The sequence below is a fragment of the Bufo gargarizans genome, chromosome 2 (genome assembly GCF_014858855.1).
Source record: "Bufo gargarizans isolate SCDJY-AF-19 chromosome 2, ASM1485885v1, whole genome shotgun sequence".
Classification (NCBI taxonomy): domain Eukaryota; kingdom Metazoa; phylum Chordata; class Amphibia; order Anura; family Bufonidae; genus Bufo; species Bufo gargarizans.
In genome coordinates this window covers 692,625,886-692,640,054 of record NC_058081.1, presented here as the reverse complement: position 1 = coordinate 692,640,054, position 14,169 = coordinate 692,625,886, and the positions used below count along the sequence as shown (strand labels likewise).

The following is a 14,169-nucleotide window of genomic DNA, read 5'->3' as shown; positions in this document are numbered from 1 at the left end:
GGGTCACTCTTACGTTTACTGGGCGGCTCAGAGGGCCTTTTCATGGCCCTGGTGGACTCCACATTGTTTTTTCTCATGTGGATGTCGCTTGGCGTGGGATAAGGGGTTTAAGATGGCTCAAGTCCTTCCAGAAGTTGTGGCCATCAGTAGGGCATCTCAGGTTCCTACGGTGCTTGTTATACATGCCGGAGGCAATGATCTGTGTTCAGTGCGGGTTTTGGAATTGTTGTCCATTATTCATTCTGACAAGGACCGTTTTGCTGCCGTCTTTCCAGAATTGGTGGTCGTGTGGTCCGAAATTATACCTCGGGTCCTTTGGAGTGGCGCCTGTAATTATGCAGCCATAGAGAAAGCGCGCCGTCTCCTAAATATGAGAGTTTCCCGACATGTCAGGTCTTGCGGGGGGGGGGGGGGCTGGAGGTTATACGACACAGACAGCTTGAAGGTGATAATAGGAGTTTAATGCTGCAGGATGGCGTTCACCTTACCGAAATAGGTTTGGACATATTTTTGTCTGGCTTACAAGACGCCATTGAGAGGGCCTTGTTCATTTTGTTGGGGGAATGGGGGTTGGAGCACGGTGTAGGCTTACACCCGTCTCCTTTGGCAGGTGTGGTAGACCTTGTACTGGCGATCACACAAAGGAGTAGGTCATCTGCAAGAACATCTAAGACATGCCCACCACGGCTGTTTTGGCCTGGCATGCGAGGTGATCTCCAAAGACGTTGTCATGGGCATAAGTTGATGGGACAAGATCTTCATACTATTATAAAGCTGTGGCCCTTTCTATTCATAACCACAAGAATGGTGTTTGGACTATTTATTCAATGGGGTTAACAATGAGGATCAGTGAGAGGCAGGTTTGGGTGAACAGTCCCTGCAGTCTTACAGGTCCGGTAAAGGGGAATTTGCCAACCCCTCCCCCTATTCTTGCACTACACCTTTAAATGGGTTCTCTGGGCTACTAGGTATTTAATATCAGATTGATGTGGATCTGACACCCGGCACCCTCATGATCAATTGTTTCGGACTGCCGTGGTACCTGGAACTGTTCAATGTACGGGACCTTCTGCTTCTGACTTGTATATTGCTAGATTTTAGCTCCGTGGCAGGCCAAAATAGCTGACGATAGGTCATTAATATCTGTAGCCAGAGAACCCCCTTACCACTAATCCCTTTTTAAACACAGCCTTTCCACTCTATTTAATAACTGCATATTTAAAGGTGTTTTCCGGGCTACTTAGACTAGGCCATCAATATCAGATCGGCGGGGGTCCAATACCAGGTTCTTTCACATGAATGGAAGCTGAGCTGCAGTAACCTGCACGGCCACTATACGGAGCTCTGTTCTATGTGTTTGTGCCAAGAAGGGCTGATCGTCAGGGTGCTGGGTGCTAAACCACCACTGATCTGTTATTGATGACCTATACTAAAGACACTGTAGGTCATCAATATCAGTAGCCTGGAAAAACCCTTTAATAATTTAGACTGCTTAAAACTAGACCAAGCAGGCAAATTATTTACAATGGTTCACTCTGTGTGACAGATTTATTGCATCTTGCTAGACATTTTCCTTCTGCTTACGCCACTTGTTGGTTGGCTTATTTGAGAACAATATTTTGCACCAAAATGTTGGCACAATTTGGACAATTTCTGGCACATTTTACGACTCCTCTAAGCAATTCACTGACATTGGTAATAATTTTAATAATTACCTGGTTCAGGATCTGGTATGTCCAGACAGCCCTGCTCATCCTTTCCATCAGGACAGTCCAGCCACCCATCACAGGCCCATTGCAATGGTACACACTTTCCATTGTCACACCTCAAGTCCATGGAACCACATTCATCTAATAGGGGGAGATTTATAACACTTAGAATTGCATCTGGCACAACTATACTTTAGAAAAGGTACTACTGTAATCCCCAGCAGGTGAGCCTTTTTGGGGAACTCATTGTAGGGTGAATAGTTTTTTTTAGAGTTGCATAAAATGGGTCCATATCTGGGATAAAAGATTAGAATCATTGAAGAGAAGCTCTGGTTATTTTATACATGATGGCACTTACTTTCTGTGGCATTAAAAGCTTTATACGTAGCATAAAATCCTACGTCTGCTATTTCTTCATCTGCTGCAAACAAAATGGTCATCTGTGCCCCAGAGGAAGTGAGGGTAGGTGGGACATCAGACCCACAGAACCTAAATCCACAGGACCAAAATTTAGAAGCAAGAATCAAAAAGTCATAGACATTTATGGTATATCCACAGGCTATGCCATAGGACACTGATAGATGCAGGTCTCACATCTGGGAATGGGGATCCCATACCCCCATCTGACCTGTTTGATGAGTCACGGAAACAACTAATGATGACACTTCCATACCATAGAAGAGAATGGAGAGAGTCACACACTGTGTGGCCAACTTTCTTATTAGTCACTACCTGGTTGTGGTGGCCCCCAGGTGAGAATGGACTTGGGGGACCCTAGTTCTGGACGTAGGTGTAGGTCCCAGAGGTGGGACCTGCATCTATCAAACATTTATGGCATATCTTGAGCATATGCCATATATTGCTTAGATGGGAATACCCCTTTATGGAATCATAAACTTATATAAATAAAACTTTACTCAAGAATATGTCCAGTGTCTTGCATATATGTTTTATCCTGTGATTTGTAGTCAATATACTGACATATACAGATTTTATTTTTTTTAAAACTGTACAATAGAAATTAGGTTTATTTATTACAAGCAAATTGTTGTATGACGTTTACACCCCCTTTGGACAATTTTCTTTTATAAGCAGATCAAAGGGATCGTCAGTGATCAACTTTAATCTGTGGAAGAGGTCTTCGATTTCACTGCAGTGCCACCACAGGGGAAATAAAGCATTACAGGGTTTCTATGTCCTTCAGAGTGCAAGACTCTCTTTGCTTTTTTAATCTAGACAAACCTTTTTCCTCCATTACTGACGTGATAAGACACAGACTGAAAAAAGCCTCCCACCAACATTTTAGTCCAATATGATTGTGAAGTCATCATTCTTACCTCCGTTTTGGTGTTTTACTTACCGTCCCAATAAGCTGGCAATTCCCAATCCAGCACTGTCATGGACCTCCACATAGTCATACGTGCATCCCTTTTCTGATTCTAGGCTGAAATTGTGGAACTGAATTTGAATGATTAGTCCTTCAGGGACAGAGATAAGCCATCGACATACTGTTTTCCCAGGATAGAGATCTGGATGATTGGGGGAGAAGAGGGATCCCTGCAGACTGCTGAGCGAGCCCCCGCAATCTAAAATGGTAAATACAATGTTATTCCATAATCGTATTGTGTCCCTGAATGTATTTATGGGAATTCACATGTAATGCAGGTCATGGCTAAATGGGATTTGTAATGGAATTTGTTTCCATTTGGATAGGTAACGGTATAACCGGTTGTTAAGAATTCATTTTCTCCAACATGTAGGACATATTCCAAAGGGAAAGTCATTCAGTCATAGCAAGGCTTAGAGCTCGTCAGTGACTTTTGGTCACCCCTGAGTGGCGGTAAAATTGCATGAATCAAATAAAATTTTCCCTTTGTAGGAAAAATGTGTGGTCGAACCACCAACTTTTCTCCTTATAGAGAGACATTGAGATAAATTTAACTGTGCCTTGCACACCGCCATGGAGTGTCTTAAAAATTCATATCAATTTCAAGGAGGAAATCCAGTCAAAATAATTTGTCTGTGATTTCAGACCACCATTGTTAACTAGAATGAAAGAGCACTATACAGAAATTAAAGGGATTGTCCACTACTTTTATGTTGATGGCCTGTCAGCCCCCCACCGATCAGCTCTTCGGGTGTAGCTCAGGTTCTGGAAGTAGATGCCGGAACTACACAGTTCCATCCAATGTGCAGTGGATGGAGCTAGTAACCTCAATGCTGCTCCCTTTCACTTCAACGGGAACAGTAACCAGCTCCGTATACTACACAATGGGCGGTGCTGTGTAGTTCTGGTACTGGAGTTACTTCCAAACAGCTGATTAGCAGGGGTGTGGGGTGTCGGACCCCCATTGATCTGGATAGGTCATCAATTGTTAAATCCTGGAAACTGCTTTAAAGTCCTTTGGTACGGCACAGAGATTTCTGTTACTGGAAATTAAACACAGCAATGGACCACTCAAAGACAGTGTGCGTAGCATGTTGTGTCAGATTTTCAGAAACATATCTCTCAGCAGTACCAAAAGGGTTTAGGGTGGTGGTGTGTGATATGGATTTCACCATTGAAAGTTTGTCTTCTGTATCTATGATCTATCAGATAATCATGACTAAATTCTCCCCATTAAATCTGGAATAACCAAAACTTCTCATCCAGTTGTGGTCCTAATGACTTTTGACATACCAATTCCTTGCTAAGATATGGCCATCTTAAAGCGTACCAGAGTTTTTTTTTTTTATTGTATAATTTGCTTCTTTGCACAATCATAACTGTGAAGGAAAAGTTATGTTTAGGCTTCCCTGATGTCTTTTTCAGCCATAGTGTTCCCTGTTTCAGCTGCACAGCTAGATGCATTTCACTCAGAAGGGTGGGGGGCGTATTTCTTATTTAAAATCTGTCAGCACTGTACTGCTGTGATGTCCTTTCCCTTACTTCCCACCATGTTTGTTTTCTGCTCTGGAGCTCACAGAACAGATAAGGATGTAGTGATGGGCGGCAGGGGCAATATTCGAATTTGCGATATTTCGTGAATATTTTGTAGAATATTCATCATATATTCGCGAATTAGAGAATTCAAGATTATATTCTTAATTGCCAAAATCGGCAATGTAATACTCGCGTAATGCAAGCGAAATATAGGAGTGGGTGACTTATGCTACATTTTTCAAGCTGGTATACGTTTCCTGAGACTGGAGAAAATGGTCGGCACGGCAGAACATTACATCAGCTTTATATGCAGATAGAGTGCTCCAATATATTTGCGCTTACGAATTTTTGGCAATTAATGATACGCATATTTTATCGCAATACGTGCAACTTGTGACATCACAGCACTATTCTGTAGCATGTATGTATGGACAGCAGAACCTATTACACTGCCTAACACCCTGCACTGGAGCCTATCAGCTACACTATAGATCAATCTAACACTGACTATCTCTCCCTATCTGAATTATATATATAAGTTAACTGTCTAATGTAATACAACAAAGCACAGAGCACAGCAATGACACTGCTGTCTCTTTCATAACTGCAATAAACTTTAGAAAAAAGCTGCTGGGGAGGTTCTTATATAGTAAGGGGTAGGCAACTTTCCTATTGGTTGCTAGGGATGTTGCTAAGCTGTGACAAAGCCTTCTCATTGGCCCACAAGCTAGAAGAAGGGAGAGATGATCACCTGATGTGTATTGTGTTAAAAAAAAAAACGAATATTCGTCATTACGAATATACAGCACTATATTCTAAATATTTGCAAATTCTCGAAGTGCCGATATTCGCAATAAAAATGTGTAATACGAATATTTGCACTAAACACTAATAAGGAGGGCAAAATCACACTTACAGACACACAGGAAGCTCCTATGATGCTTAAAAGCAGTTCCTTTTCCAGGTTCTGGATCTCAGCTAGCTCTGACACACCCCCACTTCCTCTCAGCTGTCTTCTGTGTCTCTCTTACCAGGGACTGCTCGTGCATGACAGCAGGTAGTGGACTGCAACTTGGGTAGAAGGGAGACCCCTAGTGGCCATAACGAGAGATGAGCAAATTTCTCAAAAATTAGATTTGGTCGGGTCTCCAAATTTTCCAAAAAGATTCGATCTGAATTTATTTGTGGTGAATTGCGTTATAAACAGCTATTTCCTGGCTGCAGAGAGACTGTACTGTGCCCTGCAGTAACACGCATAACGAGTCTGCTGTGGTAGTGAAACAATACTGTGAGTCAGTCTGACACGCAGATGACAAGCGTTGCTCTTAGAATCAATGCACACTTCACTTATTTGGGCAGTTATGGGGCCAAATCTCACTAAATAACTCAAATGTGAACTCCGCCTTACAGGTCGATGTTAGCATCTAGAAGAAGCGCACTACTTTTACACCGTCGTAAGTTGATTCCACATAGATGTCTACAGAACCTGTTCTATTAAACGCTTATACACGTAAAGCCCCCGACAGAAGAAGGGTCAAATAAATTATGTCAACCAGGCCAAAAAGGCAAAATAGTGGCCCAGTCATGGAGTGGGGAGGATGGTAACAGCATGAGAAGTCCACAGAGTGGCCAAATGACAGAAAGGTGAGGTGGCAGCAGCATGAGGAGACCACATAGTGGTGAAGTGGCAGCAGCATGAGGAGACCACAAAGTGGCTTTATTTTATGCACTTATATAGCGCTACTATATTCCGCAGCGCTTTACAGACATTAGCATCCAACTGTCCCCAATGGGGCTCACAATCTAAAGTCCCTATCAGTATGTATTTGGAGCGTGGGATGAAACAGAAGTACCCGGAGGAAACCCACAAGAACATACAAACTCCATGCAGATGTTGCCCTTGGTCGGATTCGAGCCACCATGCTGACATAGTGTTGATGTAGCAGCAGCATGAGGAGACCACAGAGTGGTGACGTGGCAGCAGCATGAGGAGACCACAGAGTGGCACAGTGACATAGTGTTGAGGTAGCAACAGCATGAGGGGACTACAGAGTGGCCCAGTGACATAGTGGGGAAGTGGCAGAAGCATGAGGAGACCACAGAGTGGCCCAGTGACATAGTGGGGAAGTGGCAGCAGCATGAGGAGACCAGAGAGTTGCCCAGTGACATAATGTTGAGGTAGCAGCAGCATGAGGAGACCACAGAGTGGTGAAGTTGCAGCAGCATGCGGAGACCACAAAGTGGCCCAGTGACATAGTGTTAAGGTGGCAGCAGCATGAGGAGACCACAGAGTGGTGAAGTGGCAGCAGCATGAATTGACCACAGAGTGGCCCAATGACATAGTATTGAGGTAGCAGCAGCATGAGGAGACCACAGAGTGGTGAGGTGGCAGCAGCATGAGGAGACCACAGAGTGGTGAGGTGGCAGCAGCATGAGGAGACCGCAGAGTGGTTAAGTGGCAGCAGCATGAAGAGACCACAAAGTGGTGCAATGACAGTATTGAGGTGACAGCAACATGAGGGAACCACAGAGTGGCCAAGTGACATAGTGCTGAGGTAGCAGCAGCATGAAGAGACCACAGAGTGGCCCAGTGACATAGTGGGGAGGTGGAAGCAGCATGCGGAGACCACAGAGTGGTGATGTGGAAGCAGCATGCGGAGACCACAAAGTGGCCCATTGGCATAGTGTTAAGGTGGCAGCAGCATGAGGATACCACAGAGTGGTGAAGTGGCAGCAACATGAGGAGTCCACAAAGTAGTGATGTGGCAGCAGCATGAGGAGACTACAAAGTGGCCCAGTGACATAGTGTTGAAGTAGTAGCAGCATGAGGAGACCACAGAGTGGTGAGATGGCAGCAGCATAAGGAGACCACAGAGTGGCCCAGTGACATAGTGGTGAAGTGGAATCAGCACAAGGAGACCACAGAATGGTGATGTGGCAGCAGAATGAGGAGACCACAGAGTGGTGGTGTGGCAGCAGCATGAGGAGTTCACGGAGTAGTGATGTGGCAGCAGCATGAGGAGACAACAGAGTGGTGAAGTGGCAGCAGCATGTGGAGACCACAAAGTGGCCCAGTGACATAATAATGAAGTGGCAGCAGCATGAGGAGACCACAGAGTGGCCCAATGACATAGTATTGAGGTAGCAGCAGCATGAGGAGACCACAGAGTGGTGAGGTGGCAGCAGCATGAGGAGACCACAGAGTGGTGAGGTGTCAGCAGCATGAGGAGACCACAGAGTGGTGAGGTGGCAGCAGCATGAGGAGACCACAGAGTGATGAGGTGGCAGCAGCATGTGTAGACCACATTGTGGTGATGTGGCAGCAGCATGAGAAGACTACATTGTGGTGATGTGGCAGCAGCATGAGAAGACGACAGAGTGGTGAAGTGGCAGCAGCATGAGGAGACCACAAAGTGGCCCAGTGACATAGTGTTGAAGTGGCAGCAGCATGAGGAGACCACAGAGTGGCACAGTGACATAGTGGGGAAGTGGAAGCAGTATGAGGAGACCACAGAGTGGTGATGTGGCAGCAGAATGAGGAGACCACAGAGTGGTGATGTGGCAGCAGCATAAGGAGACCACAGAGTGGTAAAGTGGCAGCATCATGAGGAGACCACAAAGTGGCCTAGTGACATAGTAATGAAGTGGCAGCACCACGAGGAGACCACAGAGTGGCCCAGTGACATAGTATTGAGGTAGCAGCAGGATGAGGAGACCACAAAGTGGTGAGGTGGCAGCAGCATGAGGAGACCACAGAGTGGTGAAATGGCAGCAGCATGAGGAGACCACAAAGTGGCCCAGTGACATAGTGTTGAAGTGTCAGCAGCATGAGGAGACCACAGAGTGGCCCAGTAACATAGTGTTGAGGTTGCAGCAGCATGAGGAGACCACAGAGTGGCCCAGTGACAGAGTGGGGTGGTGGGGGGAAATACCAGTAACAGCTGAAGATGGTGGCTGGCAGTAGGAGCACCTGGCAGCAGGTGTGGCATCAGGCGGGTGGCAGCATTAGAATAGTAGCTGAAGCAGGTAGCCAGAAGAAACAGGTCTCTTGTGTCAAAGTGTTGGTGTGGCACCATGATGATCTAGTCTGATGCATCAGGCACTGGTGTTTGAAAATCCTGGCTGATCCATGCCTGATTCATCTTCATAAAGGCCAGTTTCTCCACATTTTGGGTGGACAGGACAGTTCTCCTTGGGTAACTATGGCCCCTGCTGCACTAAACACAGCTCTGATGCCACACCACTGGCCGGGCAGGAAAGCTTGTCCAGGGCAACTCGGCCAGTTGTGGCCACAAATCGAGTTTGGCTGCACAGTAGTCCAGGGGATCTTCGATGTGGGGTGGCAGGGTGCACTCCAAATATGCCACAACCTGCTGGTTCAGGTTCTGCTCTATGTTTAGCTGCTGGTGGTGGTAAGTAGTTTCTTCAGTAAGCGGGTGAAGAAAACTGCTCATCAGCAACTCTAGACTTAAGTTGCTGCCGATGGACCTGGTACTGCTCCTGCCCACCCACCCCCACAGCAGCCATGGCAGTGGAACGTGAGCACAGAGGGCCCCCCAGTCAGGCCTGCGTGAGAATGGGCGATGGCGCAGACAGGCAGAGGCCAACTGACTACATAGGATGTCTCGATAGTAGTTCAGTTTGTCCTCCCTTTCAGTGGGTGTAAAAAAGGCACCCATTTTTGACCAGTAGCGAGAGTGTAACATGGTGGAGAGCTAGTAGTCATCCCTCTGCTGAATGGTGACAATTCGTCTGTCACTACGCAAGCAAGTGAGCATGCATTAGGCCATTTGCGCAAGTGAATCGTAGGGACTCCCTGCCTCCATCTCCACTGTATACTGCCACTGTGCATCTGGGTCCTCTGCTTCGTCTTCCTCATCGCCCTGTAGCTCCTCTGGCCGGTCCTGCTCCTTCTCTCCTGTCACCTGTGTAGAAAAACCACTAATTTCTCTACACATTGCTTGTGCTCGAATGTCCTCCTCCACCTCCTGTAGTTCAGCCCCCACAGGGCTCATGTGGCCATGAGATGTAGTCGCCACGTCTTCTGTGCCCAGGCCAGCCACATTTACCAGCATCTGTTCCAGGACATGAATCAGTGGAATGACGTTGTTCATCCCATAGTCCTGGCGACTGACAAATAAAGTGGCCTCCTCAAAGGGCCTGAGCAAACGGCAGGTTTCACGCATGAGTTGCCACTGGCTAACATTATACTTACATAGGGGAGTATCTCTGTCCGCCTGTATTATCAAGAAATAGTAATAGTAATCACTCCTATTACCCAGGCTGTGCACTCTCCTATTTCACCCTGTTCTCCTTTTATAGTGTAGATGATTCCTCCCTATCCTTTCCCTACTCCTTGAATAATCTTTCCCTGAACTTGTAAATCGTTTTTTCAGCACAATTAAGTATTTCCTAGCACTGTCCCTAGCGCCTGCTGACGTCTCTCCCTACACTAAGCACACTGGAAAATGGCAGAATCCAAGATAGCTGAGGCTATTTATAGGGCTGTGACATCACATGGCTGGCTGGCTGCTGATTTGCTGCATGCATGGCATTATGGGTGATCTCTCGTTCCCAGAGTTCTTTTGCTCCATGTCCTAACACGTGCAGCAGCCATTTTAGGAAAAAATTTGATTCGTTACCACAAATCGTCAGGAAATTCGGATTTGGTGCATCAGGTGGATGCAGGCAGATTTAGTAAATTAAGTGATTTAGAAATTTGTGCGTTACACCATTCTCTATTAAATAAAATGAAATTGTGTTAAAGTTATGTGACTCTTTAAGGCAGCCAATCTTAACACTGATGATGCCAATTTCGGCAGAGCAGGCCAACCATCTGATGTACTATGGGGGTGTTCCAAAACTCAATGTCAGAGGAAAGAAGGATTGGTCATGTTGAATTTCACATGCCCTATCCGTTTATTCTCAGGTTAAATAAGCCCCAACCAGGTGCCAGGCAGCAGCTTACTCCCTCTCACCCTTCAGAGGACAAGCATGCTTGATATGTGCATGGGAATAGCTGTCGGTCAAATGAACGTTTTGTCCATCTATTACCATTACATTATTGTTGTATTTATAATTTCTTACGCCTTTGCTCCTTGCAGACATACCCCAGTGCCACTGGCTGCAGTTCTCTTCATCTTTATGGTCAGCACAATCGGAAATGCCATCACACAGGGAAGGAAGTAAGAGGCAGCGTCTTCCGTCACACAAGAACTCATCCCAGGAACAGCTCCCTGGCGCAAAAGAAGACCAACGAAGATGAACAAGCGGTAAATCTTTCCAAGAGTCACACAGCCTTACCTACCCTGAGTGACTTCAACCATCCGGTATGTAGCATGGAAGCCTGTACCACCAGTGTGATCATCAGAGACAAACTGAACCTGCAACCAACTGGAGCTGGAAATGAAAGTGGTGGGCGGCACAGGACCGCAGAATCTGCAAAAATGGCATGAGTCGTCACAGGTAACATTATGCCACGATTATTAGCTGAATTATTGCACACTGAGAATTTTACCTTTGCGACCTGTTTTCATCTCGAACCTCCAACCAGTTGAAGAGGCAGAAGCCATAACGTCCCACATCTAAGACTGTGACCTTCAGCTGGACAAGACGCCCCTCACCTGCCTCCAGCATCCAAGAGCAGCGACAGTTTGGGGGGTAGAAGAACGGGTAATTGGGGGAACTCAGTGATCCTTCAGAGCTCCTCAAAAATCCACCACATGCTAGAGATGGACATAAGAGAAAATGTTAAAAATAATACACAAATGAGAAATTACACAGAAATTTTCAGAAATGTGTGTTAATGCCAAATATACGAGGATGAGTGGCGCTACGTGGGCACGACTTATTTCTACTCATCATAGATCACTTGTGAAGCAGGTTCTTTTTCCTGCATCACCCATAGACTGATAAGTAGCTCTCTTTTATCAAAGGGGTTGTCCCAAGATATCCATCGGATAGGGGATACGTACCCGATTGGTGGTGGTCTGAGTATACTGTAGTGCTCGCCTATACCTGGCAGTCCCATAGAGAATGAATAGCCCAGCACCACGCATGCTCAACCGAAGCTCCATACATTCAGGTAACTTGGGACACCTGTTCTTATGAACGTGGGGGTTACAGCAGTTGGACCTCCACCAATTAGTTACTTATAGGTTTATATCTTGGAACAACCCCTCTAAAGAGGACCTGTCACCTCTCCTGACATGTCTGTTTTAGTAGATACTTGCATACCCCATGACACAGCAATTCAAGAGCATGTTTTCTTATAACTCCCTATCATGCCTTTCTTGTTCTTTCTAGAAATTGACAAATGGGTTTTACCAGTTGAGGGGGGGGGGGGGGGTGCCCGACACACCCTGATATTATCTAATCAGTGCTGCCGATGCCAACCTGTATATAGACCTCTTCGGCAAGGCCCAGTTGTCAATGTATTCAGACATCTCTAAGAGGAATAACAGGAATGGCACAGGGCAGTGTACTAATAAATTAGCTCCAGAACTGAGATTTTATAGAGAATATAGGAACTTAGGAATAGGTGAACTCAACCTGACTTTCCAAATGTAGTAGTGTATCTACAGTGCTGCCCATAATTATTCATACCCCTGGCAAATTTTGACTTAGTTACTTTTATTTAACCAGCAAGTCATTTTTTGACGGGAAATTACATAGGTGTCTCCCAAAAGATAATAAGACGATGTACAAGAGGCATTATTCTGGAAAAAAAAACATTTCTCTGCTTTTTTTTTTTTTTTTTAAAGATCTTTTTATTGAAATGAGAATCCACAAGTACATCCATGGACAAAGAACATCGTGCACAAAAATAGCATCAAAGCACATTGTACAGGTAATTGTTAAAGTTGGAATCCTCAAATCACATTTTTACAATTTAAGCCCCCCCCCACCCCAACCCCCTTATTCGTGACCCCATCCCGAACCCCCCTCCTAACTCCCCACCCGTGAACACCAATCCAGGACCTTAGGACTGGAAGCGGTATCAGCACTGAGCCGCTCCTCCTACCCCCCCAAGATTCACTCCCTAAGTGCCAAGTTACACCTCCAGCTTCCCTAAACTATTTGCAAGCCGGGCCTTTAGATACCAGCCAGTCTGTTTAAATGGAGCTATAAGCTCTTGTATTTCGATATCGGATAACCGTTTCTCTACGAACTTCCTCCACTTTTTGATGAACCTTTCAACTAGGCGTTCCTTGTCCTGTTCCACCTCCAATTTCTCCAGGTAAAGAACCTTCTTCATCGTCCCAATGACCTCCTCCCACACAGGAACCTCCCTCTCTAGCCAGTGCCGTAAAAGAGACTTTTTTACCGACATCAATAGAAGGTGCACACCCGGCTTAGCAACCACCGATCCCAATTCCTCTTCCTGGTTCAAAGGTATATAGTGGAATATGCACTGTTGTGGCGTGGGGCCCACTATCTCTCCCCAAATGTCCTCTATCGAGTCAATGGCCTGCCTCCACAATGGCTGCACCATTGGACATTCCCAAATGGCATGTAGTAGTCCTGCTTTCGGGAGATTACACTTAGGGCACTCACGCAGATAATGAGCGGGGGCATCGTGGTAGGATAAATTAAAAGCGTACGTTGCTCTATGCATCAGCCTCAGTTGCGTCTCCCTCCACTGTTCATTGTATATTGCTCGCCTAACCAGTTCCATTCCCTGCCCTCATTTTCTTTGCTATATTTAAGTCAGATAACTCCCTTTCCCAAGATTTGTATGCCCCTTTCACCAAGCCTATTGTCTGAATGCCGTGAAGTCGCCTATGTAATTCAGAGAGGGGTACATGGGAGCCATCACTACCTAGCAATGCCGCAAACCATGCCAACCTCTCCGAGTCCCCAACCGAGAGCGCTTGAGCCCTACAATAACTTCTAATTTGCTGGTAAGGGAGATAGTGGGCTTCCTGGAAGCCAAACTGCGTTTTTACCTGTTCCCAAGGTAGCCAATGAAGGCCGGGAGTCTGTAGCAAGTCCTTAAGCCGCATTATGTTCTTTTCCCTCCATGACTGGAACATAGTGTTCTCTCTACCCTGGGGGAACGCCGGCAAAGACCACAGTGGGAGCCTGGGCGACAAATAGCAGGGAAGGCCATAAATCTTCCTTATCGCCTTCCACGCCATTATGGTATCTTTCAATAGAATGGACTGTCTTATTGACACCGGAATGTCTTTCAGTCTGGAGTGAAGCAAAGCCTCAAGATCCTCACCCTCAGCTAGTTCCCTTTCGAAAGCAGTCGCCGAATAGTGACCCGTGCCCCACACCCAGTCTCGCACATGCCTGAATAGCGACGCTAGGTTGTAGTGACGAATATTTGGTAACTGCAGCCCCCCCTCGTCTTTCAGCATCGTTAATTTGGCATAGGCGATGCGCGGCCTCTTAGTTTTCCAGAGGAAGCGGTTGAACGCTCTCTGCATCCTAACAACATCAGTGTGCTTGAGCAGCAGTGGAATCGTCTGGAGCGGGTAGAGTAGCTTCGGGAAGCTTACCATTTTAATTAAATGGGCCCTCCCACACACC

General features: G+C 46.1%; 1 protein-coding gene across 1 annotated transcript in view; it reads right to left on the bottom strand.

Annotated features, from left to right (window-relative positions):
* LOC122926313 (membrane frizzled-related protein) overlaps nucleotides 1–14,169 on the bottom strand; it is an 85,436-nt gene that overhangs the window by 22,498 nt on the left and 48,769 nt on the right. The window contains exons 7-12 of the mRNA XM_044277686.1: nucleotides 11,150–11,357; nucleotides 10,940–11,070; nucleotides 10,743–10,868; nucleotides 3,070–3,295; nucleotides 2,068–2,198; nucleotides 1,716–1,850 (exon numbers count right to left, since the gene is read on the bottom strand). Coding sequence (XP_044133621.1) covers nucleotides 1,716–1,850; nucleotides 2,068–2,198; nucleotides 3,070–3,295; nucleotides 10,743–10,868; nucleotides 10,940–11,070; nucleotides 11,150–11,357 — 957 coding nt within the window. The remainder of the gene's footprint in view (nucleotides 1–1,715; nucleotides 1,851–2,067; nucleotides 2,199–3,069; nucleotides 3,296–10,742; nucleotides 10,869–10,939; nucleotides 11,071–11,149; nucleotides 11,358–14,169) is intronic.